The 25,305-nt window shown below is 40.7% G+C and overlaps 1 protein-coding gene across 2 annotated transcripts in view; it reads left to right on the top strand.

Annotated features, from left to right (window-relative positions):
* Positions 1 to 25,305, top strand: part of DICER1 (dicer 1, ribonuclease III) — a 76,634-nt gene that overhangs the window by 31,896 nt on the left and 19,433 nt on the right. For both annotated transcript variants that reach the window (XM_049898449.1, XM_049898448.1), the window contains 15 exons: positions 300 to 460; positions 3,913 to 4,081; positions 5,898 to 6,370; positions 13,811 to 13,943; positions 15,859 to 16,101; positions 16,717 to 16,871; positions 19,195 to 19,327; positions 20,102 to 20,177; positions 20,979 to 21,118; positions 21,692 to 21,871; positions 22,101 to 22,314; positions 22,522 to 22,675; positions 23,634 to 23,816; positions 24,077 to 24,182; positions 24,742 to 24,917. In XM_049898449.1, coding sequence (XP_049754406.1) covers positions 300 to 460; positions 3,913 to 4,081; positions 5,898 to 6,370; positions 13,811 to 13,943; positions 15,859 to 16,101; positions 16,717 to 16,871; positions 19,195 to 19,327; positions 20,102 to 20,177; positions 20,979 to 21,118; positions 21,692 to 21,871; positions 22,101 to 22,314; positions 22,522 to 22,675; positions 23,634 to 23,816; positions 24,077 to 24,182; positions 24,742 to 24,917 — 2,696 coding nt within the window. The remainder of the gene's footprint in view (positions 1 to 299; positions 461 to 3,912; positions 4,082 to 5,897; positions 6,371 to 13,810; positions 13,944 to 15,858; positions 16,102 to 16,716; positions 16,872 to 19,194; positions 19,328 to 20,101; positions 20,178 to 20,978; positions 21,119 to 21,691; positions 21,872 to 22,100; positions 22,315 to 22,521; positions 22,676 to 23,633; positions 23,817 to 24,076; positions 24,183 to 24,741; positions 24,918 to 25,305) is intronic.

The raw sequence follows: 25,305 nt of genomic DNA, 5'->3' as shown, positions 1-25,305 counted from the left end.
TATGAATGAATGAATATTAATGTTTACTTAAAAGTACAATGAATTTTTCAACATCGTAATATAAACAAATGGACTATATAATAATCTGTCATAGCATGTTTAAATGCGTCTTTTCGATAAACAGATTCATTAAACATGCTACAGTAAGTTCCTAAGTAATGTGTCCTTGGTACATTGCTGTTTGCACTGAACAAATTGTTGTTTGTGTTTAGTACTTTTGACATGTTTTAATGTGGTAGTGTCTGATTTTGTCATGGCCTTACAATGGAATCCTTACTGTCAGTATCTTACTATGTTAGCTCTGTGAAAATTGTCCATCATGTCCTCGCATTTTGGGACTAACTGCTTCCATTTTAAATGGGAAATGTGATCCAGAGGAATTGGAAGAAAAGATTCAGAAACTGGAGAAAATTCTTCAGAGTAATGCTGAAACTGCCACAGACCTGGTGGTCTTAGACAGGTACGTGCTGCTGCTTGCTGCCGATTGACGTGGTGTTAATGAGGCTGTTTGCAACTTTTCATCCCTCAGTATCTTTCACAGTGCCTTGCACACAGTACCTGTTTGAGTGAACAAAAACGTTTGTTGGAAGGAATGAGCAAGACTAAGAATTCTTTATGGGGATAGTTAATCTGCGAATGCAGGAATCTAGCCTTCCTTCGAGGGCAACAAATGGAGGTGCTCCTGCCTCAAGAGATTATGGGAAGTAAGGGCAGCCCTTCCTCTGCTGATGCTGACAAGGACTGGGGACTGTGACAGCAGAGTTGTGTTTTTATCTGTCAGTGTCTCTGCATTGTTGTTCGGACCTAAATGTCCTACGTCCTGCTTTGAAAGAACATTGATTTATTCAGAGAATCCAGAGTTTTACAATATACTTTACAATAATTGGAAACACCCTGTTGCTTCAAAAATAGGTTGTGGATTCCTGATGCTATTTACAATATCTAGGTTTGTCTCATTTGAGAGAGTTGCTGTTTTGAGGTTCATTAAAATACACACACACATAACCTTATTGATTTGCTTAAGTTGGTAGAAGGGAGCCTGTTTAAATTGGTAGCGAAAGCGGTTTTTAGATGAGTGTAACTACATTTGAAAAAGCTAAAAGAGGAAGACCTTCAATGAGATGGATTGACACAGTGGCTGGAACAGTGGATTCAAGCATAACAACGATCATGAGGATGGCGCAGGAGCAGGCAGTGGTCCTGTTGTACATATGTTCTGTTGTACATACAGGGTCGCTGTGAGTCAAAACCGACCCGTTGACACCCAACAAAAACAACCACATTCAGTTCACAGAAAAATACCCTTATATCATTCTTAGAGTCTTGAATCTAAGGATTACCAGGTGGTAATCCACAGGACAGTTGTAGTAAATAGAGAGGACTGATTTCTCAGGTGAAGCCCTGCTGGCATAGTGGTTAAAGAGCTCAGCTGCTAACCAAAAGATCAGCAATTGGAATTCACCAGCCGCTCCCTGGAAACCCTGTGGAGCAGTTCTGCTCTGTCCTATAGAGTCATTATTAAGTCGGAATAGACTCAACAGTAGCAAGGTTGTGTTTTTTTTTTTTTTTAATTTCTCGGGGATAGAGTTGAGTCAGACATGGGTTTGAATACTGGCTCTGCCAGTTGTAAACTGCGTGGCTACAGGTGAGTCACTGTCCCTAAACCTGTAAAATGGCACCCATAGTGGTTTGCTGTGGTTCCTTGATGAACGATTCCATGGGCAGCTTGTGATGTGCCTGGTATTTAATAGGAATTTGGTCAAAGTTCTCTTTGTAGATGAGCAGAAAAATAACATTTTAGATTAATCAAACTTACATATCTCAGTGCCATATGGAATACGAATACAGATCTTATGACCTTCAGGACATCCTTTTTCTGACTTCTCTGAGCCTCATGTAGAAGTCCCAGGCTGTACTTTTGCTTATATCTGGCCAGACATAGATTGCTAGGCCTGTACAACTTGAAATCTTCAGGAGAAGTAGAGGTATCAGGACGTTTAATTACAACGGGTAAGTACGTCCTTTACTGGATTTGATATTTACCTAGTTCTCCACTTGTGATTCTTGGTGCTGAATTGCTCCTTTTGAATATTCTTTGCTTGATTAGCATCTGTTCCACAAAACCCAGATACCCAGGCTCTTTCTGGGTATTGCCAAATTTATTTCCGGAAAATGTGTACTAGGATTATTAGTTTACAGAGCTTTTCTAATTTGGTGGAAACTGTATCAACTATCCATTTCTTATATACTAGTTAGAATAAACAGTTTAGAATATTTATGTAAAATATCCATTCATGTCTTGTGCTTGGTTTTTGCATAGGGCTTCAGTATTTTTGTTTTCAGTTTGTACAAATTCATGATTTATTGAGGATTTCACCTTTGTTATAGTTACTTTAAATGCCAGTACGTTTGCTTTAGATTGAGTTAGGAGTTGTTTCTTTGTTTCTCAAGAGTATTCTTCTGGACTCTGACTTTAGTTTTATGAGTTTTTTTTAATTCTTTACATCATTAATTCAACAACCTACAGAAACATGATGTCACAGTATGTGTTAGAGACACAGGGCTGGTTAAGCATAAATTCTGATTTGGGTTAAGAGAAAGGAAAACTACGGTATTTAAATATGTCATCACTATATTTCTTTTCCTTAAAGTCATATGTGCTTCTAGACTATTATGTGTCATTCTGATTGTCATATGTCATGGAAGTAAGGCAAGATCAAGGAATGATATCAGACATGATTGAAAGATGGGAGAGCTTTCCTTTCAGGGCTCATTTAAAATGAAATTAACATTTGGAATGCTATAAAATTCAAATAGTATGGAAAAGGATACAATTAGTGATAAAGCTTTCCTCTGTTGTCCACCTCCCATCCCTGTGTCGTCTTCTGGGAAGTGATCATGATTGAGTTTCAAGACTATTTTGAATGTCACTGTTCTTGCTTCTGGCTGATGCCCCTGGGAGCAAGAGACGGAAGACCAAACCTTAAAACAGAACACCTGGGGTGATAATGAAATCTGTTCCCCAAATTCTTGGACCTATCAGCCTTAGGCAGTCAGTCCTGGAGACCTGTCACAGGCAAGCGTAGTACAGGTAAAAGTCAGTACCACCTTAGGAAGGCATCTTGTAAGCCTGCCTGTTGTCCCTAGGAGGCATGCAGACTGAAAATATGAAGTTTCTTCTTTGGCATGGAGATTTAAATGGAGGAGGCAGTGTGGTTTAGCTGCAAGAACCTTCGAGGAAGGCAGTCCTGAGTTTTGGGTTGGACAAGATCACTTACTGTCTTGAGCCTTCATAATCCACCCTGAGTGAGGATTAAATACAGGGCCTTGAATCGGTTTGTTCCAGTTCAAACCCCTGCTGAGAATGTGCATTTCCACCCCCAGATACACTAAATCAGAAGCTGCGTTTTAACAAGATCCCCAAGTGATTCTTGTGTGTAATACACTTTGAGAACCGCAGCTCTACTAGTGGTCCCCAGAATCGGTCCCTAACCAGCAGTGTTAGCATGACCTGGGAACTTCTTAGAAATGTAAATTCTCAGCAGGTACCAACCTGAAGGACCCAGTTCAAGCCTTGATAAAGGAGAATCTAAAGCCCCTGTGTAATGTGGACGGTGCTCAATTTTTAGTCCTCTCTTCTTCCTTTCTTCTCCTTCGTTTTGAAGGATACCTATTGGTTTACAAAAAAAAAAAAAAGTTATGTGTTTACTGTGGAGAAATTCAGTAATATGGAAAGGTAATAATTAAAAGAATCACCTAAAACCCCAGCCCATTGCTAACATTTTAGCCTATTAGTATGTATTCTTTTTTTTTTCTTGTTTTATGAAAAAAAAATTTTTTTTTTTTTTTAACTGAAGCAGTTGTATTTTCACTGTTGCTAGGTACTGACAGCTTTTGTTTCTGACCCTAAAGATACACTTCTCAGCCATGTGAAATTGTGGTGGATTGCGGACCTTTTACTGACAGGAGTGGGCTTTATGAAAGACTGCTGATGGAATTAGAAGAAGCACTTAATTTTATCAACGACTGTAACATATCCGTACATTCAAAAGAGAGAGATTCTACTTTAATTTCTAAACAGGTAAAACATATACAAAGTAAATGTTGTAAAAGTATAATAAAAAGCTTCTATTTGTTTTTAATACTGACGTAAAAATATGCTTCTAATGAGGCTGTTTTCTAGGTATTTTAGTTTAAGGCCTTATCTTCCTACCCCTCTGGTAGAAGCATAACATAACAATTACGTTATTAAGTAGAGATCTCCCTGATTTGGGCAGATGAGTTAGGAGTCGTGGATATTTCAGTATGGAGGGGGGGTCAGTTTTTTTCCTCTTTGGTCAGGTGAATGAGCTCCACCCTCAGGCTGAATGAGTCTTTATGTTTCCTAGTGTGGGTAATCGGTAAGAGCCTGTCGCCCCTGTGCTGCAGCTTTGAGAGTAGGGATCTCACTGTGTGCCCCTGGGCTGTCAGCATCAGCATCTCCTGGGAACTTGTTAGAAATGCCAGTGACGGGCCCACTCCAAACCTGGTGGATCTGCTCGCTCGGGGTGGAGTCCTCCAGGTGACCCTGATGCGTTAAAGCAGGCCTAGGGCTTTGCGGACATTTGCGAATACTGTGTTAATACTGTGTTATACTGACTCTCAGCCTTCGTTTCTCTCCTGCTGGCTTTTCCCAGAGCAGCAGTGCTCAAATGTTTCTCAGCCCAGTATGTCTCCTGCTTGCCTGCAGACCGGGTGACCCCTCAGTTACTGCCAGGTTACGGCTTACACTCTGCCCTGAGCCGGGGTTGTAGGAGGCGGCGCACTGAGCAGGCTCCGATATCAGCATCTGGCATTAGCTGACCTGACCTGGTGCAGTTGTTTTCATCGAAATGTTCACAGAGGACACACTGTACAGCGGTTTCAGAACAACCTCACCATTGCAGACGGAAGTGCTGGCTTAGACTGGCCAAAAATCATCCATAGTTCTGGCCTTAAAAAATCAGGATGTTGTCTGTAGATAAAGCTCAAGGAAAACTGTTTTGTTCTTTCTTGATAACATGTATAATGCCTTGCTTATTTTGCCAGGAAGTAAATGACTTGGTTGTAGTTCTAACTAGTCACAGGTCCAAATTAAGTTTTTTTAACCTTGTATGATTCCATCTTTTAATTTCTATTTAATTATTTTCACCTAAAAAAAAAAAAGCGTCCTGGATATATGTGTGTGTCTGTATATCTCCAATAAACCAGTTGCGATTGAGCCAGTTCTGACTCCTGCCATCCCATTTGTGTCAGAGTAGAACTGTGCTCCATAGGGTTTTCAGTGACTGATTTTTTGGAAGTAAATTGCCAGGCCTTTTTTCCAAGGTGCCTCTGTGTAGACTTAAACCTCCAACATTTTGGTTAGAAGCTGAGTGTGTTAGCTGTTTGTGCCACCCAGGGTTAATCTGTCTGCTGTCTGTCTCTCTCTGCCTCTCTCTATATATACAAACCCAAAAAAAACCCATTGCCATCAAGTCGATTCCGACTCATAGTGATCTTAGAGGACATAGTAGTGCCCCATCGGGTTTCCAAGGCTGTAAATCTTTATGCAAGCAGACTCTCACAGCTTTCTGTCACAGAGTGGCTGGTGGGCTTGAACTGCCAACATTTTGATTAGCAGCCCAGCAGTTAAATCACTGGCAACCAGGGTCCCTTTCTCTCTCTCTCTCTCGCTCTATGTATATAGGAAAGCAGAGCTTGAAAGGACCTCTGATCCCTCCCTCCAACCTTAGGAAATTAACCTCAGCGTTTACATTAATGGGGTAAATTTATCTTGAAGGGGCAGTTTGAGAACAACTTAAATTCAAGTTAAAGCCCCATATGAAAATGCCACATGAATATTGCTTAGCATTTGACTTTTTAAATTTTTTCTGTAGATACTGTCAGACTGTCGTGCGGTATTGGTGGTTCTGGGGCCCTGGTGTGCAGATAAAGTAGCTGGGATGATGGTAAGAGAACTGCAGAAATACATCAAGCATGAACAAGAGGAGCTGCACAGGAAATTTCTATTGTTTACAGACACTTTCCTAAGGAAAATCCATGCACTGTGTGAAGAGCACTTCTCACCTGCCTCACTTGACCTGAAATTTGTCACTCCGAAAGTCATAAAGCTGCTCGAGATCTTACGCAAATACAAACCGTACGAGCGGCAGCAGTTTGAGAGCGTTGAGTGGTATAATAATCGCAATCAGGACAATTACGTGTCTTGGAGCGATTCTGAGGATGATGATGAGGATGAAGAAATTGAAGAAAAAGAGAAACCAGAGACAAATTTTCCTTCTCCGTTTACCAATATTTTATGCGGAATTATTTTTGTGGAGAGAAGATATACAGCAGTTGTCTTAAACAGGTAAAATTTTAAGATTAACATTTTTTTTCCCCTAGAGTAGAACAAGGAAGCCTTTTGTTTGGTGAAGTGACAACGCTGTGATAGCTTTAAGAGCTAGCAGAAGGGTTATGTAAGTGTCCTTTACTTGGTACCATCGCAACGCTACACTGGGATTGCTAGAAAAAAACAAACAAAAAAAATCTTAACCTTTTGCAGTTGAGGATACAGCTGGTTTTGGTTTTTGGGGTTGCTGTCGAGTCGACACTGACTCATAGCGACCCTGTGGGACAGTAGAACTGCCCCATATGGTTTCCAAGGAGCACCTGGTAGATTTGAACTGCCAACGTTTTGGTTAGCAGCCGTAGCTCTCAACCACTACACCACCAGGGTTTCCAGGGTTGATAGAAGATCTTTACATATAAGTAGCTGTCACAGAAGGCTAGGTTTGCCATGACTGAGACTTTTTTCTTACAAGATAACAATCCACCAAATCCATCTAAAATAGAGAGCATTCGTAGAAAAATTAAGTTACATTAAAGTAAAGCATTCTTTGTTTTTAATTCAATTCAGTTAAATTCAAGTCGGGTGTTTATTAATCTTTTTGAGCTAGGCATGTGTTAAAGCGTTTCACACCAAGCTTTCTCCTGTTAATAATCTTAGGATAAATTTTATCTGACTGTCATTGTGGCTAATTTATGTTAACTTCGTTTTCTTCAAGGAATGTTGATTCAGATTTGCTAGTCTCCAGTGGAGAAAGTTCAGAATAACTGGATATTTTAGTTTATAGTGGTTCATAGACTACATGTTAAAACCTTCTGGCTCAGAAGAGAATAAGAATGTTAGGGAAGCGTTCTGAGAATATTAGCTAAGGTGATGGTGAATCCAGATTTTAGGTTGTGGATTCTAGCCCCCTACCCACATCATTAATAAAAATTAATTTTTCCTGGATATAGATCCAGCCAAGGAGCTGTACTTCCAATTTGTGTCAAACGGTCACTTAATATGTGGTTCTTTCGGTTTGGGGATAGATGCTCTATTTTTTTTTTTTTTTGCCAAAAATGGTCTTTATTTTGTGCTTAAGACAATATACTTTTATGTGAGATCTAGTAATTGGCCAGAGTTGATCCCTGAGAGCCTTCTGCAAGTAGTGATCTCTGAGGAAAAATTAAGCTTTGTTTCCTGAGGTAATTAGAATTTTTTTTTTCTTAACTGCTGCTGAATGTTTAGAGGTTTTAAAAACTTTTTTGAGTAAGGAGAAATTGGACTCTAGGGTAGTCATCTGGCAGTTTTCAGTCTGGTAATTTTCATAGTCGTTGGGCCTGATCCTTCTGATGAATGTGAAGTAAAATAACTTAGTAGTGAATTACATTCAAATCAGAAGTTTAAGGTTGGGGAAAGGGACCTCACTGACTATCTAATCCAACCCACTTGTTTTTACAAAAAAAGAGAAAGGGCCTCAGGAGGAAAAGTGATTTTCCCTAAGTTAAATTGCTAGTTAGTGGCAGAGGTGGTTCTAAAATCCTGATATCCTCACTCCTCATTTCCAGTCCGTTCTGCAGTCATAATGCCCTAGGGTGGAAACCAGTGCTTTGTAGCAGGAAGGCCCTGTCGAGGGATCGTTTCTTCTCTGAGAAGGAGGGGGAGAGGCACTCCAGGGGTCAGAACATGGCAGAGCTCTCAGTCTAGTTATAAAAACCTCACCTTCCCCTGTACAGGAGGGTAGGAGGATTGAATAAAGTTTCTGGGGCTTGGAGAGAAGAAAAAAATGGGTTTACTTTCTTTCTGGTTCTCTACATGCCTTTTTTATGTACAGACATGCTAGTTTTCATTGCAGGAATATTAACCTGAAAAGGTTTATCCATAATCAGTCAGTTACTTTGGGGATCAGATTGTGATCAGCTTCCATAAAATGTGGCTGGAATTTAGTGTTGTATGATGACTCAAGAGCGCTCTGCTGGTTGACTTTATAGGCAGCTAATTAAATGTACAATAGAGGTCTTGTTCCAGTAAGCTTTTTAATAAGCTTAGAAAAACTTCCTGAAGTCCAGATTCTTTCCTTCCATCAGTTTAATGGAAGGAAAAACCCTTCTTCAGTGAACAGTTGTGTGTGAGCGTAAACTATTGTAGTACTCGTGCAGTTTTCTACTCTCCTGATTAAAAATGAAATCAGACTTACTTTTGCATGTCGGTGTTGCTATGGTCTTATGCTTATAGTTTTCCCTTTAGCTCATACTCGTATAGGACTCTCCGGTTTGTAAGTTACTTTTACATATATTCTTCTAATTTTTACAACACTCTGTGAGGAAGGGGGGTAGGTGTTCTTACCATATTACAGGTGAGGAAACTGAGACTCAGTTTGTGACCCTCCCAGAATCACCTAGATGACAAGTGACAGGAAATGGTTTCCAGTCTCCAAGTCCAGTGGCCTTTCCGCTCTGTGTGTAACCTACTAGTGTTGTGTGATGTTAACGGTGGACAAACCTTGGTTCACATCCTGTCTTTCCCTTCCCCTCCTTGGTGCCTAATAAATTTGTATTTTGGAATAATTTTACGTTTACGAGAAAGTTGCGGAGAGTTCCTGTATACCCCTTACCCGGGTCCTCCCGCTCTGCCCCTCCCACCATTTTTAACATCATACATTACATACATTACTGTGGTATATTTGCCGCAACTAGGAAACTGACATTGGTACATAACTGTTAACTAAACTCCAGGCTTTATTTGGATTTCACCAGTTTTCCCTTTAATGTCCTCATTTCAGTCCAAGGAATTGCACTGAGTTGTCGTGTCTCCTCAGCCCCCTATGGTCTGTTACGGTTTCTCGGTCTTTCCTTGTTTGTGGTGACCTTGACAGTCTTGGGGAGACTGGTGAGGTATTTTGTAGAATGCCCCTCAATTTGAGTTTGTCTTGATGTTTTTCTTTTTTCTCAGTATTAGACTTGAATTATAGGGGTAAAGTACCCTTCTGGCTGGTGGTGCAGTGGTACAGCACTTGGCTGCTAGCTGAAAGATCAGCAGTTCAAGCCCACCAGCTGCTCGATGGGAGATAGATGTGGCAGCCTGCTTTCATAAAGATTAAAAAACGCCAAAACCAAACTCACTTCTGTCAAACTGCCCCATAGGGTTTCCAATGAGTGGCTGGTGGATTTGAACTGTCAACCTTTTGGTTAGCAGCCAAGCACTTAACCACTGTGCCACCAGGGCTCCTCTGTAAGATTACAGCCTTGCAAACCCTATGGGGCTGTTCTTCTTTGTCCTATAGGGTCACTGTGAGTTGGAATTGACTCAACAGCAATGGGTTAATTGTATCAACATGACTTACCACAGGTGGTGGTAAACTTTATCACTTGGTTAAGGTAGTGTTTGCTGGGCTTCCCCACTGGAAAGTTGACTAGTTTTCCCTTCTTGTACTCTGCTCTTTGGAAGCAAGTCACTAAGTCTAACCCACCCTGGGGAGTGGGGAGTGGGAGGGATTAAGCTCTACCTCCTGAAGAGGGCTGTATTTGTCTTATGTTGTTTGGAATTCTTCTGTAAGGAAAACTTGTCTCTTTTACCAGTTTTTTTAATCTATGTATTTATTGGATCATATATTCTTATCAGCCTGGACTCTTGTTTATTTTATACTTTGGGTTATAATCTACTATGTTTTTTGTTTTGATGCTCGTATCATTCCAACTTTAGCCATTGGGGAAGCCCTTGGAAGTTAGTTCCTGTGTCTCTTAGATTTGTCCCCATCGTTGTGTCTTTTGGGCATCTTCCAGGGGTGGAGTATCCAATAAGCAAGGTAAGCACAATGCTTACCTTGCTTACCAGATCAAATGTAGCCATGTTTTTTCACCACATCAAAGATTGTTTTTCTAAGTATGGTTTGCATCTGTCTCTCTCCCAAACCCACATCTCCTTCTTATGGAATCAAAACCTCTTTTTAAACTTGTAGCCCCTGCCAGGTGCGGATGACCTAGTGAGCAAGGTAAGCACGGGCTTAATTGTGTTTATTGGATAATCCACCCCGGCACTGCCTTACTTTCAGGCTCTTCCTGTATTTTCCCTGCCCCAACCCTAGAATCAGCTGATTCTCCGAGGAGCCCTGGTTCCTTTTATTTCTACCCACTTTTTGGATGTATGTTTTGTGAAAGTTATTTAACTTTTAAGCCTCAGTTTTTTCATCCGTAAACTAGTAATGATACCGCTCTCTTTTACTGGGCTCTTACTAAAGTTCAAATGACAATGTATGTAAAACTGTAAAACTAGCAGTTTTATCACCTGGCATACCAAAAACCAAAACCAAACCCACTGCTGTTGAGTTGATTCTGACTCATAGTGACCCTATAGAACAGAGTAGAGCTGCCCCATAGGGTTTCCAAGGAGTGGCTGGTCGATTCGAACTGCCAGCCTTTTGGTTAGCAGCCCAGCCCTTAACCACTCTGCCACCAGGCTCCACCCAGCACATAGTAGGTGCTAATTCCTGCACACATTTGGGAGATACTGATACTGTGATAGGGTTCTTTTTTTTTTTTTTTTTTTTGGTAAGATTGAAGAGGAATTACATTTGATGTTTTCACATTGATAAGAAAATATAAGAAGTAAGGGATACTATTAAAAGCATTATTGAGACTGGAGGAACCTCTGAGACTGTGGCCCCCGGACACCCTGCTAACTCAGAACTGAAGCCACTCCCGAAGTTCACCTTCCAGCCAAAGATTTGACAAGCCTATAAGACAAAACAACACACAGATGAGACCAAATGGGCAACAGCTGCCTGAAAGCAAAGACAGGAAGGCAGGAAGGGACAGGAAAACTGGGTGACTGGACACGGGGAACCCAGGGGGAAAGGGAAATGGGGAGAGTGCTGACACATTGCAGGGATTGTAACCAGCATCATAAAACAATTTGTGTATAAAACTTTTGAATGAGAAACTTACTCTTGATAATATACTTAAAGTGTCTGATAGAGATTTCAAGTGATGTGTTGATGTGTGTGTACCCTTGAATTTTTTTCTGTATCTACCATAGATACTTCTGTTTTTGGTCTTGCTATTTCCAGTCTAATTGGGGAGGTGATTTGCTCAGATACACAAACATCAGAGCAGCGCTTCTCAAAGGGTAGTCTGCCAACTGGTGCCAGCCCACCACCAGTTACCTTAACTCCACGGTGAGGTAGACTGAGAAATGGAGAGGAAGCATTTAGAAACTTTCACAGCAGTTTGACGGTAATTTTATGTCTCTTGAATATAATAAAAATCGGCACTTGAGTTTTAATGCTTTTAAAATTTTGTTTTAAGTAGTTGTGGTTGTTAGGTGCTGTCGGGTCAGTTCTGACTCATAATGACCTATGCACAGCAGAAGGAAACGCCGCCGGTCCGGTGCCATCCTCACAATTGTCAGCTGTGTTTTGAGCCTGTTGCTGCAGCTGCAGTGTGGTGGTAATTTAACAATAACTTATTTCTGGGTAATTTTATAAAAAGATTGATGGATTGGGAATTCTAAACAAACAAACAAAAAAGGTTCTTCACTATAGATAGCTTAAGAAGCCTCCACACAGGAGAATAGGGTAGCTTATTGAACAGCTTCCGTGTGGAGCAGCTTGCTTAAACTTGGTGTAAAAGGCCCAAACAAGACTCTGTCCTGCGGGTCTGTGGAGCTGTGAAATCCTTAAGCGGTTTGTGTTACTCACTTGTACGCCCCCTGAGGACAGTGGACACTTTTTTTCCCCTGACGGTCATAGCTTTGTCTTGGGTACAGAGGCACCCCTTAAATTCATGCGATAGAGGAATAGATTTTTTCTGTCTAAACTTCATCAGGTTAGGCATGTGGTGTTTAATGATTTCTTACAGGAGATTTTGTTTATTATTGTGCATATTGTCCTTTCTGTTCTCTGCTGTATTGATGGGGCTTCATCAGGGAGATCACTCTGGTGCCTCCGTTTCTCAGTTAATTGAAGTCTGCCGGTTTGATCATTTTGGCAAGGCAAAACACACTCTTCACCTAATTAGGACTAACTTGAAGTGCATTTTTTTTTACCTTTATTACATTCAAATTGGTGCTTCTATATACTAGCATTTGGATCTATGTATTCTAAGATAATCTACCTGATATTTTAGACTTTTGGTCATGCCATCTGTTGGCATGTAAGACTGCTTTCTATCTCTGACATAATGAGTTTATTATAATAACTAAAAAGCTTTTGAACATATTAAGGTGGTTTCTGATTCTGGACATTTTACCTTCTTGAACTGTGGGACAGACTCTTAGACTAATCTGGACGTGCAAATGTTTGGCTGATTGGGAGTCAGAAAGATACTCTAGATGGCCACTCAAGGTTTCTTCCAGCTCTTTGATATTAGTCTGTTTCATGTATTTAGGAAAAGAATGGTTTGACTTAAAAACGCAATTTTCTATTAGGAATTGATGCTGTGTTGTAGTATGGCTTCAGAAGAACCATGTGGGATCACTTACGTCAGGTGTGGAACCATTTATCCTCCGTGCTGAGTTTTTGAATGTGGATATTTCCAAAATAGCTGTAATGGCAACACCAACTGTTAACCTCTGTACCTGTGTAACGTGATCCCATCCTGCAGCCCCTTTCCATTTCTTAGCTTCAAGGCCAGCTTTCAGTTGCTAGCACACTGGCTACAAAAGAGGAGCAGGCAGAAGGAGGACAAAGCTGGAGTCTTTCTTGTCCACTGACAGGATGGGCTGGGGAACTTTGTGCATTGCTTGGCTGGAGCCTAGTGTTTTATTACGCTCAGCTTTGGGGAGTAGATTCTGGAGGCGGGAAAGTATTGGGAATTGAGAGGCTTATCTAGCCAGGCATTTCTTCCCCAAGGCTCTACTTCCAGTGATACAGGGTGTTGGAGTAAGACTAAAAGACAGAGTTGTGCTTGTTTTTCACACACAGCTGGGATGCTTTGATTAAATACGGAGTGGGAATAAGGTTTCTTTGCTGTAGAAATTTGCCCTTTGGTGTCAGAGTGTTGGTACTTGTTCTGCGTAAGGATGGCCAGCAGAGAAAAGGCCAGGGCTGCAGCTCCAGGCTGTGCACCTATTTGGAGAAGTGCATTGAGCTATGCATAACTGTCTTCATTGTAAAGTCCTGTCCTGAAGCCAAGCGGGGTGAGGATGAGGAGCCGTGCTTCTCTCTGCCTAGCTCTGCCCGTCCTGGGCCACATTTCTGATAGGTCAATATTGCCGCTCAGAAAGTTTGGGGTAATGTGGCCATGTCACTGTCGGTATAAATCAGCCTCATATTTGGCATTATAAATACTTGGTCTACATATCCATGGGCTGCAGAGCAGCAGGGATGTCTGTTTAACCTAGTTGAAAAAAACCAAGACCATTTTGTTAAGTATGTTGGCAAAAGATAACGTTTATTTCCATCTTAAGGGAGAGGTTACAAACAAAAGTTATAATTATTTTTTCCCTCAGCAATGTTTAACTGCCACATGTGTGTAATGTTCTTAGATTGATAAAGGAAGCTGGCAAACAGGATCCAGAGCTGGCTTATATCAGCAGCAATTTCATAACTGGACATGGCATTGGAAAGAACCAGCCTCGTAACAAACAGATGGAAGCAGAATTCAGAAAACAGGAAGAGGTAACTTAAGATAATCATACAGTAACGATCTTCAGAACATAGACCATCGTCTCTTGGTACCCGCGGGAGATTGGTTCCAGGATCCCCGAGGATACCAAAATCCGCAGATGTCTGAGTCCCTTATATAAAATGGCGCGTATGTGTGAACAGTGCTCAAACCGTGACTGCTGGAGAGAGACTGAGGATCTGTGAGACGGTGGGAGGCTACAGCAGGGGATGCCTGCACATCACTTCGTTGGTGAGGGTTCAGCACGTGTGCAGCGCACGGCAAATTCAAGTTTTGCTTTTTGGAACTCCCCCCCGCCCCACACATTTTTGATTCGAGGTTGGTTGAATCTGTGAATGCAGAACCCACAGATACGGAAGGCCAACTGTGTAGACAACTGTACGCCCATCAGAACTCCTTTCGTCATAGTTCCCCAGCATTTATTTGTAATGTAGATAATTTGTTCATATATAAAAACAGCTGTCTCCTCTGAGGTAGCTGTGCAGTGAATCATGTGCTCAGAATTAGAATAGCTGTCCAGTACATTAATTTTGTGTCTTAATGGTCATCAGCCATTTCGTTTTCCTCTATTGGAATGATGGCACATAGCTACCTTCCATAGAAAAACCAAGGTGTAACCATCACGCCTGCTCAGACTATGAAGCAACAAACTGAGGTCTTTGCCTAGGAAGGGGTTTTGTGTTAAAACCTACCTTGGTTTGATATTTTAAAAATAATACTATATTTTGTAGATTTTGGCTTAATTTTTTTTTGTGCTATTTAAGGTCTTAATATAGGGAACAATATCAAAGATGCCAAAACCTAATATAATGTTCTCACCAACAAACTTTTTATTTAAACTTTGTTATATAACTTCACATTAGCAGACTAATTCATGTTGAAATCACTTTCCAAATCATACCTTTTTAATGATATTCCAAGTTTGAGGAGTCCAATAGCCAGAGTGAAGTACAGCTGTCATTCTAAAAACCAGCTTACTGCATTATTTAACTTGTCTGGGTTGGGAAATTATGTATATTTTAAATACAGTATGAAAAGTGTTTTCATTTTATTTTTTAATCATAGTTTTAATTCCTTAAATTGAAAAATTCCAGGATGCCAGAAAATAATTCCTTGCTTATAATTTTTAATTCCAAGTGGTTTAAGAATTTCAGTGGAAAATTTTTGCCGTCTTTGGAAAGGTGTTAACAAAGCATCACAAACATCAGCTATCACCGTGGAGGGTCAGAATCTCCACAGGACTCCAGACGTGACTTCATTTGGTCACTCACTTGGCTGGATCCCCTCGTGGTGGTGAAAGAAGTGTAACCCAAAGACGCTGTGTGGGTTGTACATGGGTGCTTAGGGGAATAGAAAGGCAATTTGATTAAAAAAAAAAAAAAAAAAAGTTGTCGTGAAATATATACAGGAAAAAATTTGCCATCCTAACCTCTTTTTAGTGTACAATTTAGTGATATTAATCGCATTCACCCTGCTGCACCACTGTCACAACTATCTATGTCCAAAAGTTTTACGTCACCCCAAGCAGAAACTCAGTAACCCTTCAGCAGTAACTCTGACTCGTCTTCACTCCAGCTCCACGGATCAACTCTAGCCTCTTTGCAGCAAGGCATTTTGATTTTTAAGCCACCTTCAGTTAAAAACCACTGTCATTAAGTTGAAGTTTTCTTGGTCCATGTGTCCATGTATCCCGAATTTTTCTGTGTTATTGTCATCTTTAGCCTGGCCTTAACAAATTAGCATGTTTGGATTATGTGTCAGAAATGACAGTTGTCACTTATTTTTACTCTTATTTTTTTTGGAAATTAATTGACGTGTTACTGTGAAGTCTGTAATGCTAATGATTGTGAAGAAATTTAGATATATTTCTGAGCATTGCTTTTCTTGGTTAATTTGTTTTTCCCCCAGGTACTTAGGAAATTTCGAGCGCATGAGACCAACCTGCTTATTGCGACAAGTATTGTAGAAGAAGGTGTTGATATTCCAAAATGCAACTTGGTAGTTCGTTTTGATTTGCCCACTGAATATCGATCCTATGTTCAATCTAAGGGAAGAGCAAGAGCCCCGATCTCTAATTATATAATGTTAGCAGATACAGACAAAATAAAAAGTTTTGAAGAAGACCTTAAAACCTACAAAGCTATTGAAAAGGTAAGAGCCAAAAGGAAATATGGCATCTTTAATTATCGTTCTTTGTGTGCATAGGAGTAGATGAAAACAGGTTTGTCTACAGAGAACAGTTTTAATGGGGGGCCCGCAATGTGTATATTATAAAGTGCAGTTGGGAGTGATCCAGACGAAGACCCAGCAATATTTTACAAGGTGTTTGAAAGCATACAATAAAATAGTAGTGAAATAGTCATGTGGATTATTAGGGAAGGTTGCCTGGCAGAGTGTTATGTTATTGGGGACAGTGAAGTGGCTGTTGATTTCTTGAGTTGTGGAGTGTTCTGGGATTGATGACATAGACCCTATTATTCATGAAAGACAATCACACATTTATGTGTGTGTGTGTTGCGCGGGGCGGGGGGCATACAGTATAAGCCTCGTCCCTGTGTGGTAAGTGTCTCCACATGATTGGAGCTGGGAGGGAATCACTGGGAGAAATTTCCTACAGCAGCTGATTCTGGGATATTGAACTGCGTTTAGATGAGGCGGATGTTTCAGGTGAAGAGAACCGTTTCTACAGGCACAGAAGCTGACAACTAACTTACAGCAGAGAGGGCATTTTTTTCTCATCACAAGTTCTGTTTTTAAAATGTTCAGATCTTGAGAAACAAATGTTCCAAGTCAGCTGATGCTGGTGAGACTGACCTTGAACCTGTTGTAGATGACGACGATGTTTTCCCACCGTATGTGTTGAGGCCCGATGATGGTGGTCCCAGAGTCACGATCAATACTGCCATTGGACACATCAATAGGTGTGGTATCAATCGTTTGCGTGGACAGCCTGCCTGTATTGCAGGATTTAATCTAAACCTCTCAGTATCCTGTTGTTGTTTACATTTTACAGTCACCAATCTTTTTGTTTATGGCATGTAATGTTTTGATGAGAGAAGAAAAAGAAGTTGCTTTTTTAATTCTTTTTTTTCCCCCCTTTTGGTCAAAATGTAGAAACTATATTGTGTAGTAATAAATATTTAGTACTCATTAACAAGTCTGACATAATGAAGGCATGTTTATTTTGATTAGATTTAATTTGATAATAGTCACTAATTTTTTTTCTAAATGCTAAAATGTGTTGTTTTGTGCCATAAATGTCAGGTAATGTTGAATTTGTTGTTAGCATTCACGTAAGATTACAATAAATTAATTTGTATTTTGGGGTGTTCTAATTTATCTTGAGCTGGTAATATTTCTAAGAGCTAAGAAAAACACATATCTCGATAAGGATAAATTTCATTTGGAGATCAAAATAAAGGTGCAAATGTAAGATTTTCTCTTCAGTGTTTTATCTCCAAACAATTTCAAACTTTAAAAAGTTGCAAGGATACTATAAAGACCACCCATAAACCCTTCTGTCCTGTAGGGTCGCTATGAGTCGGAATCGACTTGACGGCACTGGGACTGGGTATGCCCTTCCCCTAGAGAGACCCATTCAGACGTCACAGGAATGTCCTTCGTAGCAAAAGGATCCATTCCTGGTCACTGGTTGTACCAATTTGTTACATCTCCCTAGTCTCCTGCAAGGAGCCCTGGTGGCTCAACAGTTAAGCGCTTGGCTGCTAACTGTAAGGCTGGCAGCTCGGACCCAGCCAGCTTCTCCAGGGGAGAAGGACTTGGCGATCTGCTTCTGTGAAAGATCACAGCGTAGAAAACCCAGCAGAGCAGTCTGCATTCGACTCAGCGGCCCCAACAGCAGCAGCAGCCGCCTTCTATCTGGAACTGATTTCCTTGACTTTAATGACCTGGAAACTTTTGAACATTACAGGGCCTTCGGTTTGGGGTTATCTGATACTTTCTCATGATTAGACCCAGGCTGTGCGTTTTTGGCCAGCATGTCACTGAGGTGATGCCCTGTTCTCGTTCTACCTCGCTGAGTGGCCCGTGATGTCGTTTGTCTGCTCACTGGTGGTGCTCACTTCGATCACGTGAAGAAAGTCTGCTGCTTCTTCTACCCCACAAAGCCGCCTCCCCCCTTATCGTCAATAACGTTTCTCCCTCTTCCCAGGCTCACCCATTGGTCTGAGCCTCCGCTGATGTTTCCTGCTTGAATTAATTATTATGGTGGTGGCTGCTGAATGATGATTTTCTAGTAACAGTCTTTCTGCATTTATTAGTTGGCAGTCTGCTATGAAGAGGAACTTTCTCTCCGCTCCATGTGTTTATTTGTTTAATTTTTTATTTCCTTGTGAGCTTATGGGCTCATGTTTTATTCAGTAGGTTGTAATCCGTTACTATTGTGTTATTATTATTTTGGTGTTAAAATTGTCCTAGATTTGGCAGTGGGATCCACTTCATGCTAGCTTCTGTGTCTTTTTACCATGTCCCGTTTATTCTCTGAATACTTACTTATTTTATGTCCCAGTAAGATGCCCTAGTCTCAATTCCGACTTCCCTGCCTAGCGCTGGAATTGGCTGTTTCTCCAGCGGCTCTGGTTCCTGGCCCGACAGCCAGGTCCTTACCTGGACCCTGGCTCTCCCCGGCTACCTTCCTGCGGTGCCCTGACGCTCTGCCCGTGCTGCTGCCGGTGGTCTTCCTGCCCTGGTGCCTTCTTGTGTCAGTGCTGTGCTGCCCTTCCACCACCTTCCCAGGCCTTTCCTGTGCCAGCCCTGATGGTTGCTGGCAGATGAGATGATTAAGGAGCAAACATTGACAATATGTTCTCTTTACAGATTCTAAACAGTACTTTCTGCACTGTCCAGTATGGAGCACTAGACACATGCGGCTATTTAAATTTAAATTAAGTTTTAGCTTTAAATACAATTAAATAAAATGAAAATTCAGTTCCTGAGTTAAACTTTAAGCACTTTGAGTGCTCAGTGACTGTGTGTCCTCAGTGGCTGTCTTGTTGGACAGCACAGATACAGAACAGCATCACGGAAGGTTCTGCTGGACAGCACTGTCCACCTTGTTGCAAGTTGGAAACAATCAAGTTCAAACTCTGAGTGTAAACACAGATCCGGTAGGAGGAAAGGGAGACTTGAGAAATCAAACAAACTTTAGATGATGAGTGTCAATACAAGTTTTTGCATCTCTTCCTTCATTGAAGATTCACCATCAGAATTTCTTTTTCTTCACAGATACTGTGCTAGATTACCAAGTGACCCGTTCACTCATCTAGCTCCTAAGTGTAGAACCCGAGAGTTGCCCGATGGTACATTTTATTCAACTCTTTATCTGCCAATTAACTCACCTCTTCGAGCCTCCATTGTTGTAAGTTAAAAAAAAAAGAAGTGGTTGTGCCTTTAAAATACGTCAGTGATGGATTGTTTCAGCTTCTCTAAGACAAGTTATAGTTGGTTTTAAAATCTACTTATGAAAGTAGGTTTATGTTTCTTTTGTAGTAAACTAGGCATTTGAACCTTCAGTAGACTGTGGGACTGACAGACTATCGAACTGGACTAGAGGACCTCTGGGGCACGCTCCAGCTCTCAGTGCATACATTTCTGCCAGGTCATTGAGCTGTGGCTGAGACGCTGACGGTGGCAGAGACCATAGTGGAGCTGCTCTAGGTGATTTGTCGTTGTCGAGTCAGAATTCTGCCTTTCTGGAACTCTGCCTCTGGTCCTCATGCCGGTTTCCGGATACTCCCGGATGACTCATTTCTATTGTGTGAAAAGTTGTCCAGTACTACTCAAGTTGCAGTTACATCCCAGTATATCTTCATTTTGTTCTTTTTTTAAAGTCTGTTTGTATTCGTGAGAGTAAAATACGTCAAATTTTTATTGAAATTTGAATCCACAAATTAAAATCTTAGTTGTGACTCGTTTAGTTTTTACTGGGCAGGATTTTTAAAGGTGCATGTTGCAAATATGGAGATTGGGATTTTAAAAAATTTGTTGGTATTTTTCAAAATAAAGAACTTTGTTCTGCTTAGTTGAACTTTTAAGATATTGGGGCAGAGATTTGGTAGATGTTTAATATTGTGCTGGTTATATAGTTACAGCTATGTGCATATACAACACAAAGGTTTCCTTGTACTTCCAGGGTCCACCAATGAGCTGCGTACGCCTGGCTGAAAGAGTTGTAGCTCTTATTTGCTGTGAAAAACTGCACAAAATAGGTGAGGGTGTTTGAGAAGCATATGCAAATAAAAACAAATTATTTCCCACAGCTTAACTCCAGGCAGTGGTAGTTATTGCTCCCTTGGCCGACCTCTTCCAAATACATAAAGGTCTTTTCTTAACTGTTGACTCATGAACACTTGTGTCACTGTGAATGTGCCAATCCCTCACATTAGTCTTTACTAGTTTACAAATTATTACTTTTCTCATGGAAAGACTCATTTTCTGTTGCCTTTAGAATTAGAGGTGTTGTTATATGCTGTTTCCTGTTTAGATGTTTTTATTTTTTAATCTTAGAAGGAGTTTTTACTCCTGCTCATATTTAGTATCTGAATGTCAAAAAAGACTTTGCGTGAAGTACTGTATCTGATTACATTCACATTATTAAAAGCAAAGGCGCTCCCAAGTATATGGAATATCTAGGGGAGGCAAATGCGTAGGAACAGGAAGTAGATTGGTGGGCACCACGGGCTGGGTGGGGGCAGTGGGAGGGAGTCCATGCTGAGTGGGGCGTAGAGTTTCTGTTTGGGGTGATGCGAAAGTTCTGGAAATAGATGATGGTGATAGTTGCACAGCATGGTGAATGTAATTAATACCACTGAACCGTATACTTCAGAAGTGATTAAAATGGCAAATTTTATGTTCTATAAATTTTTACCCTTATTCTTTAAAATCCAGAAAAAAAGTAAAGGTGCTTTAGTTTTCTGTACTCTTCCGCTTTGATCTTAACATGGTGCTTTCCTGGATTATTTACTAACTAAGGAAAATCTGAATTGTTTATGTTAATTTGTGTTTCTTAGGTGAACTGGATGACCATTTGATGCCAGTAGGGAAAGAGACTGTTAAATATGAAGAAGAGCTTGATCTACATGACGAAGAAGAAACCAGCGTTCCAGGAAGACCAGGTTCCACGAAACGAAGGCAGTGCTACCCAAAAGCAGTTAGTATTGATTAGGACGAGTGGAACACTAGCCTTTTCTGGCTTTTTATTTCCAGCTACCTCAAGTCTAGGTCCCTCTGCTCAGCTTCCCAGACCCTTGTAGTTTGGCCCTCTCAGGGCCTCAGCTCCTTCCCCTCACAGCTTCTCAGAACAGCCCCTTCACTTTGGTGCTGTACTGATTTTCTCACCTCGGTGCTACTGTGGTTGTCCTCAGAGATTCTGGGACTCATCCGTCTGATCCCACCCAGAGTTTATTTCATTTAGAGAGACTTTTTTTGTTCCATTCACTTTAGCGTTAAGATTCTTACTTTATTTATGAATGGGCCTAAGACAGAAGAGGACTCCTATGACAAAACAGGCAAGTGGAAGGATGTCCTCTCAAGGTCAGGGGCACTCCAGGAGGTGGAAGCGCTAGTGTGTGTCGAGGGTTAGGATGTGGGCTACTGGGAGGGGAGATGAGTGATTTCAGTGAACATGTCAGCTTTTAGGAAAACCAGGAATAAATTTGTTTTCTTGACAGCGCCTGGAGAGAGGCTGTTATATTCGAGCTTGACCCTTAGTTTTTCTTCCCAGATTCCAGAATGTTTGAGGGATAGTTATCCCAAACCCGACCAACCCTGTTACCTGTATGTGATAGGCATGGTTTTAACGACCCCTTTACCTGATGAACTCAACTTTAGAAGGCGGAAGCTCTATCCCCCGGAGGATACCACGAGATGTTTTGGAATATTGACAGCCAAACCCATACCTCAGGTAGGCAAGTGGTGAAGACCATTTATGTTAAAAGTATCTTGCTTTCAAAAAAGGAAAAAGAAAACCATTTAGGAGTAGATGCCTTTTGTTACCTCATTATGTTTAATACTTTAAAATCAAGGTCTCCTTTCTCCCCTTGATAGAAAGTGTTATTTCTCTTCTGAAGTTACGTTTATAATGAGTAAAGTACCCATTAACCTTGGGGGGCGCTTTTTCTCTTTCTGTGAAGATTCCGCACTTTCCCGTGTACACACGCTCTGGAGAGGTTACCATAGCTATTGAGCTGAAGAAATCTGGCTTCACGTTGTCTCTACAAATGCTTGAGTTGATTACAAGACTTCACCAGTATATATTCTCACATATTCTTCGGCTTGAAAAACCTGCACTAGAATTTAAACCTACAGACGCTGATTCAGCATACTGTGTTCTACCTCTTAATGTTGGTAAGAAGGACCCAGACTTCGGTGCTCACTGATCCTCACTAAAAAATGAAAGTTTGGCTTTGTCATTAGCTTATTTTATATACTACAAGATGCTCTTTGTCCAGGGTAACTCTGAAGTAGACAAGTAAATGAACATACAGCTGAAGTAAGAATCTTATCTGTATCATTATATTGTAACAAGCTAAAGCGTTTATTTTCTTCCCTAAGTTAATGACTCCAGCACTTTGGACATTGACTTTAAATTCATGGAAGATATAGAGAAATCTGAAGCTCGCATAGGCATTCCCAGTACAAAATACTCAAAAGAAACACCCTTTGTTTTTAAATTAGAAGATTACCAGGATGCAGTTATCATTCCAAGGTGGGTGTTTGAATGGAAAGGAAAATGGTGGTGATACGTTGTTTGAAAAGATTCACTTGTTCACCTGGGAATGTAGGCAAGCCGTGACTTTGCCGTTGACATTACTAGGAGAGAATAGAGGTGTCTCCCTGCACCTTGGGCCTCTTCTCTCCTGTTCACTTGCTTCAAAAACAAAACCTAAAACACTGCAGGAGAAGGGAGTCTGCTTTGGGAAGGTCAGGTAATCCAAGTTACATCGATGTTTTCTTCTGAAAATCTCCATCTTTTTCATCTCCAAAGTTGTCTTATAGGATTCGATCATAGATAATTGTTTTATTTCTAAAATTCCATTGCAAGGAATAGTGTTACTAACCCTCAATGAAAACAGTAAACCAGGATGCTTTTTTTCTTGTGAAAATTTAGGGAATGGAGTTTCTGGGCAATGAAATTAAACACAGGCACTTCTCAAAGAATTAGAAGAGTGGCTGGGATTCAGTCTTTCTTGATTTTTGCACCTCGAAGTCATTGTTTTAAATGTTATTGAGCTATCACTATTGTAGACGGCACAATAATACATTTTACGTGACAGGTGTCTTTCACGGTTAGTATTAGGTACACAGTAGTTACTCAGTTACTTGGTGATTGGAAATTTGTTATACTGTTTATATTGATGAAATTAAGAAATATTTAAAGGTGCCATCTAGCTTCTGTGTATTCAGAATACAGACACTTAGAACAAGAAGCTTAGTGATACAGGAGGGGAGAATAGTCAGTTTTTACTTGATAAAAATATAGTTCTTACTGTCTCCAGTCCACCTGAGATATCTTCTTTGGAATTGAAATTTTCATTCATGTTATATTTATTTTTAACCTTTTAAACCCTTATTCTCAAATAATAATTTTCATTTCCATATTAAAAACAGCTGTGTTTTGAGAGTAGTTGATTTAAACCAAAAAGTAACTCTTTTTTTTTTTTCAGATATCGCAATTTTGATCAGCCTCATCGATTTTATGTAGCTGATGTGTACACTGATCTTACCCCACTCAGCAAATTTCCTTCCCCTGAGTATGAAACTTTTGCAGAATATTATAAAACAAAGTACAACCTTGACCTGACCAATCTCAACCAGCCACTGCTGGATGTGGACCACACATCTTCCAGGTAAGGAAGGACCTTTGCAGGTGGCATGTAGGTTCACCCGAGACAGTCTTTCCGGAGGACAGAGGCACAGGCAAAAGGCTCACCCTCTGGAACCCAGGAGGTTGTTTGCACACAGAATTGCCTGAGGTGGGGCTGGGGGGGCCTGCAGTTCAAAGGAGCCCTTAGGTGATTTGTAGGCACACTGAGGTTAGCACTGCTGCAGGAGTGTGTTTTTAGTTTTGTTTGTTTGATAAAATAAAATTATTTTGAAATCTTTATAGACTTAACCTTTTGACTCCTCGCCATTTGAATCAGAAGGGGAAAGCCCTTCCTCTAAGCAGTGCTGAGAAGAGGAAAGCCAAGTGGGAAAGCCTGCAGAATAAACAGGTAACCAGTGAGTTGTCACCAGCAAAACTTAATATTTTTAAAGATACGTTTAAATTTTATATGATCAAGTGAACTGAGCAATGTGTGAAGTTTTGAAAATTTACCTAGCCCTTAGATTTTGTTTTGTTTTCTTTTAATCAACATTGTGTTGAATTTTATTTGAATGTCTTTTTGGTAACTCTTGAGCATTTTGTTTTTATACTAAGTCCGTGGCGTCCTGGTAATCTTCTAATTTAAAAACAAAGGGTGTTTTTTTTTGAGTGCTGTGTACTGGGAGTTCCTACGCGAGCCTCAGATTTCACTGTATCTTCCGTGAATTTGAAGTCAACATCCGGGGGGTAGATAGTTTTTTTATACTATCCCTAAATTGTTTTTGTAAATTGTAGGGTAAATCTCATTTGGCCGTAAAGGTTATTTTTAATTTTTTTTTTACAATTAGATGCCACTAGTATTTAACATTTTTTTCTTTATCCGTAAGTGAAATCGGTCTTTAATTTTCTTTTTCACTCTTTCGTGTGCGTGTGCTTATTTACCTATCTGCTTTTTTCCTTACTCAAAGATACTGGTTCCAGAACTTTGTGCCATCCATCCAATCCCAGCATCACTGTGGAGAAAAGCAGTCTGTCTCCCCAGCATACTCTATCGCCTTCACTGCCTTTTGACTGCAGAGGAGCTAAGAGCCCAGACGGCCAGCGATGCCGGCGTGGGAGTCAGATCGCTTCCTGCGGATTTTAGGTGAGTCTCTGCTGGCAGCCAGGAGCCCTGCTGGTGCAGTGGTTAAGCGTTTGGCTATTAACCAAAAGGTCGGCAGTTTGAGTCTGCTCCTTCAAAGCCCTATGGGGCAGTCCTACAGGGTCATGCTACGAGTCGGAATCAACTCGATAGCAATGGATTTGATTTTTGGTTTTGGTGCTGGCAGCCAGAAAGAACACGTGTCATGAAATCCTATTTGCATGAGAACCAAGTTAAAATTTTAATTTTATGTAAAATAATTATTAAAAAGTGAGAAAGAAAGCACGGATGTCTAGTACATGAAATAAATGCATTGTTTGACCGCTCAGTGAAAGTCTATGTTCTCATCATCAAGTTCTGCGTTCTTTTCAAGTCACGGAGGGACATGAGT

Source organism: Elephas maximus, chromosome 10 (genome assembly GCF_024166365.1).
Source record: "Elephas maximus indicus isolate mEleMax1 chromosome 10, mEleMax1 primary haplotype, whole genome shotgun sequence".
Taxonomy (NCBI): Eukaryota; Metazoa; Chordata; class Mammalia; order Proboscidea; family Elephantidae; genus Elephas; species Elephas maximus.
The sequence above is the reverse complement of the archived record's forward strand: the minus strand, read 5'-3'. Positions and strand labels throughout refer to the sequence as shown.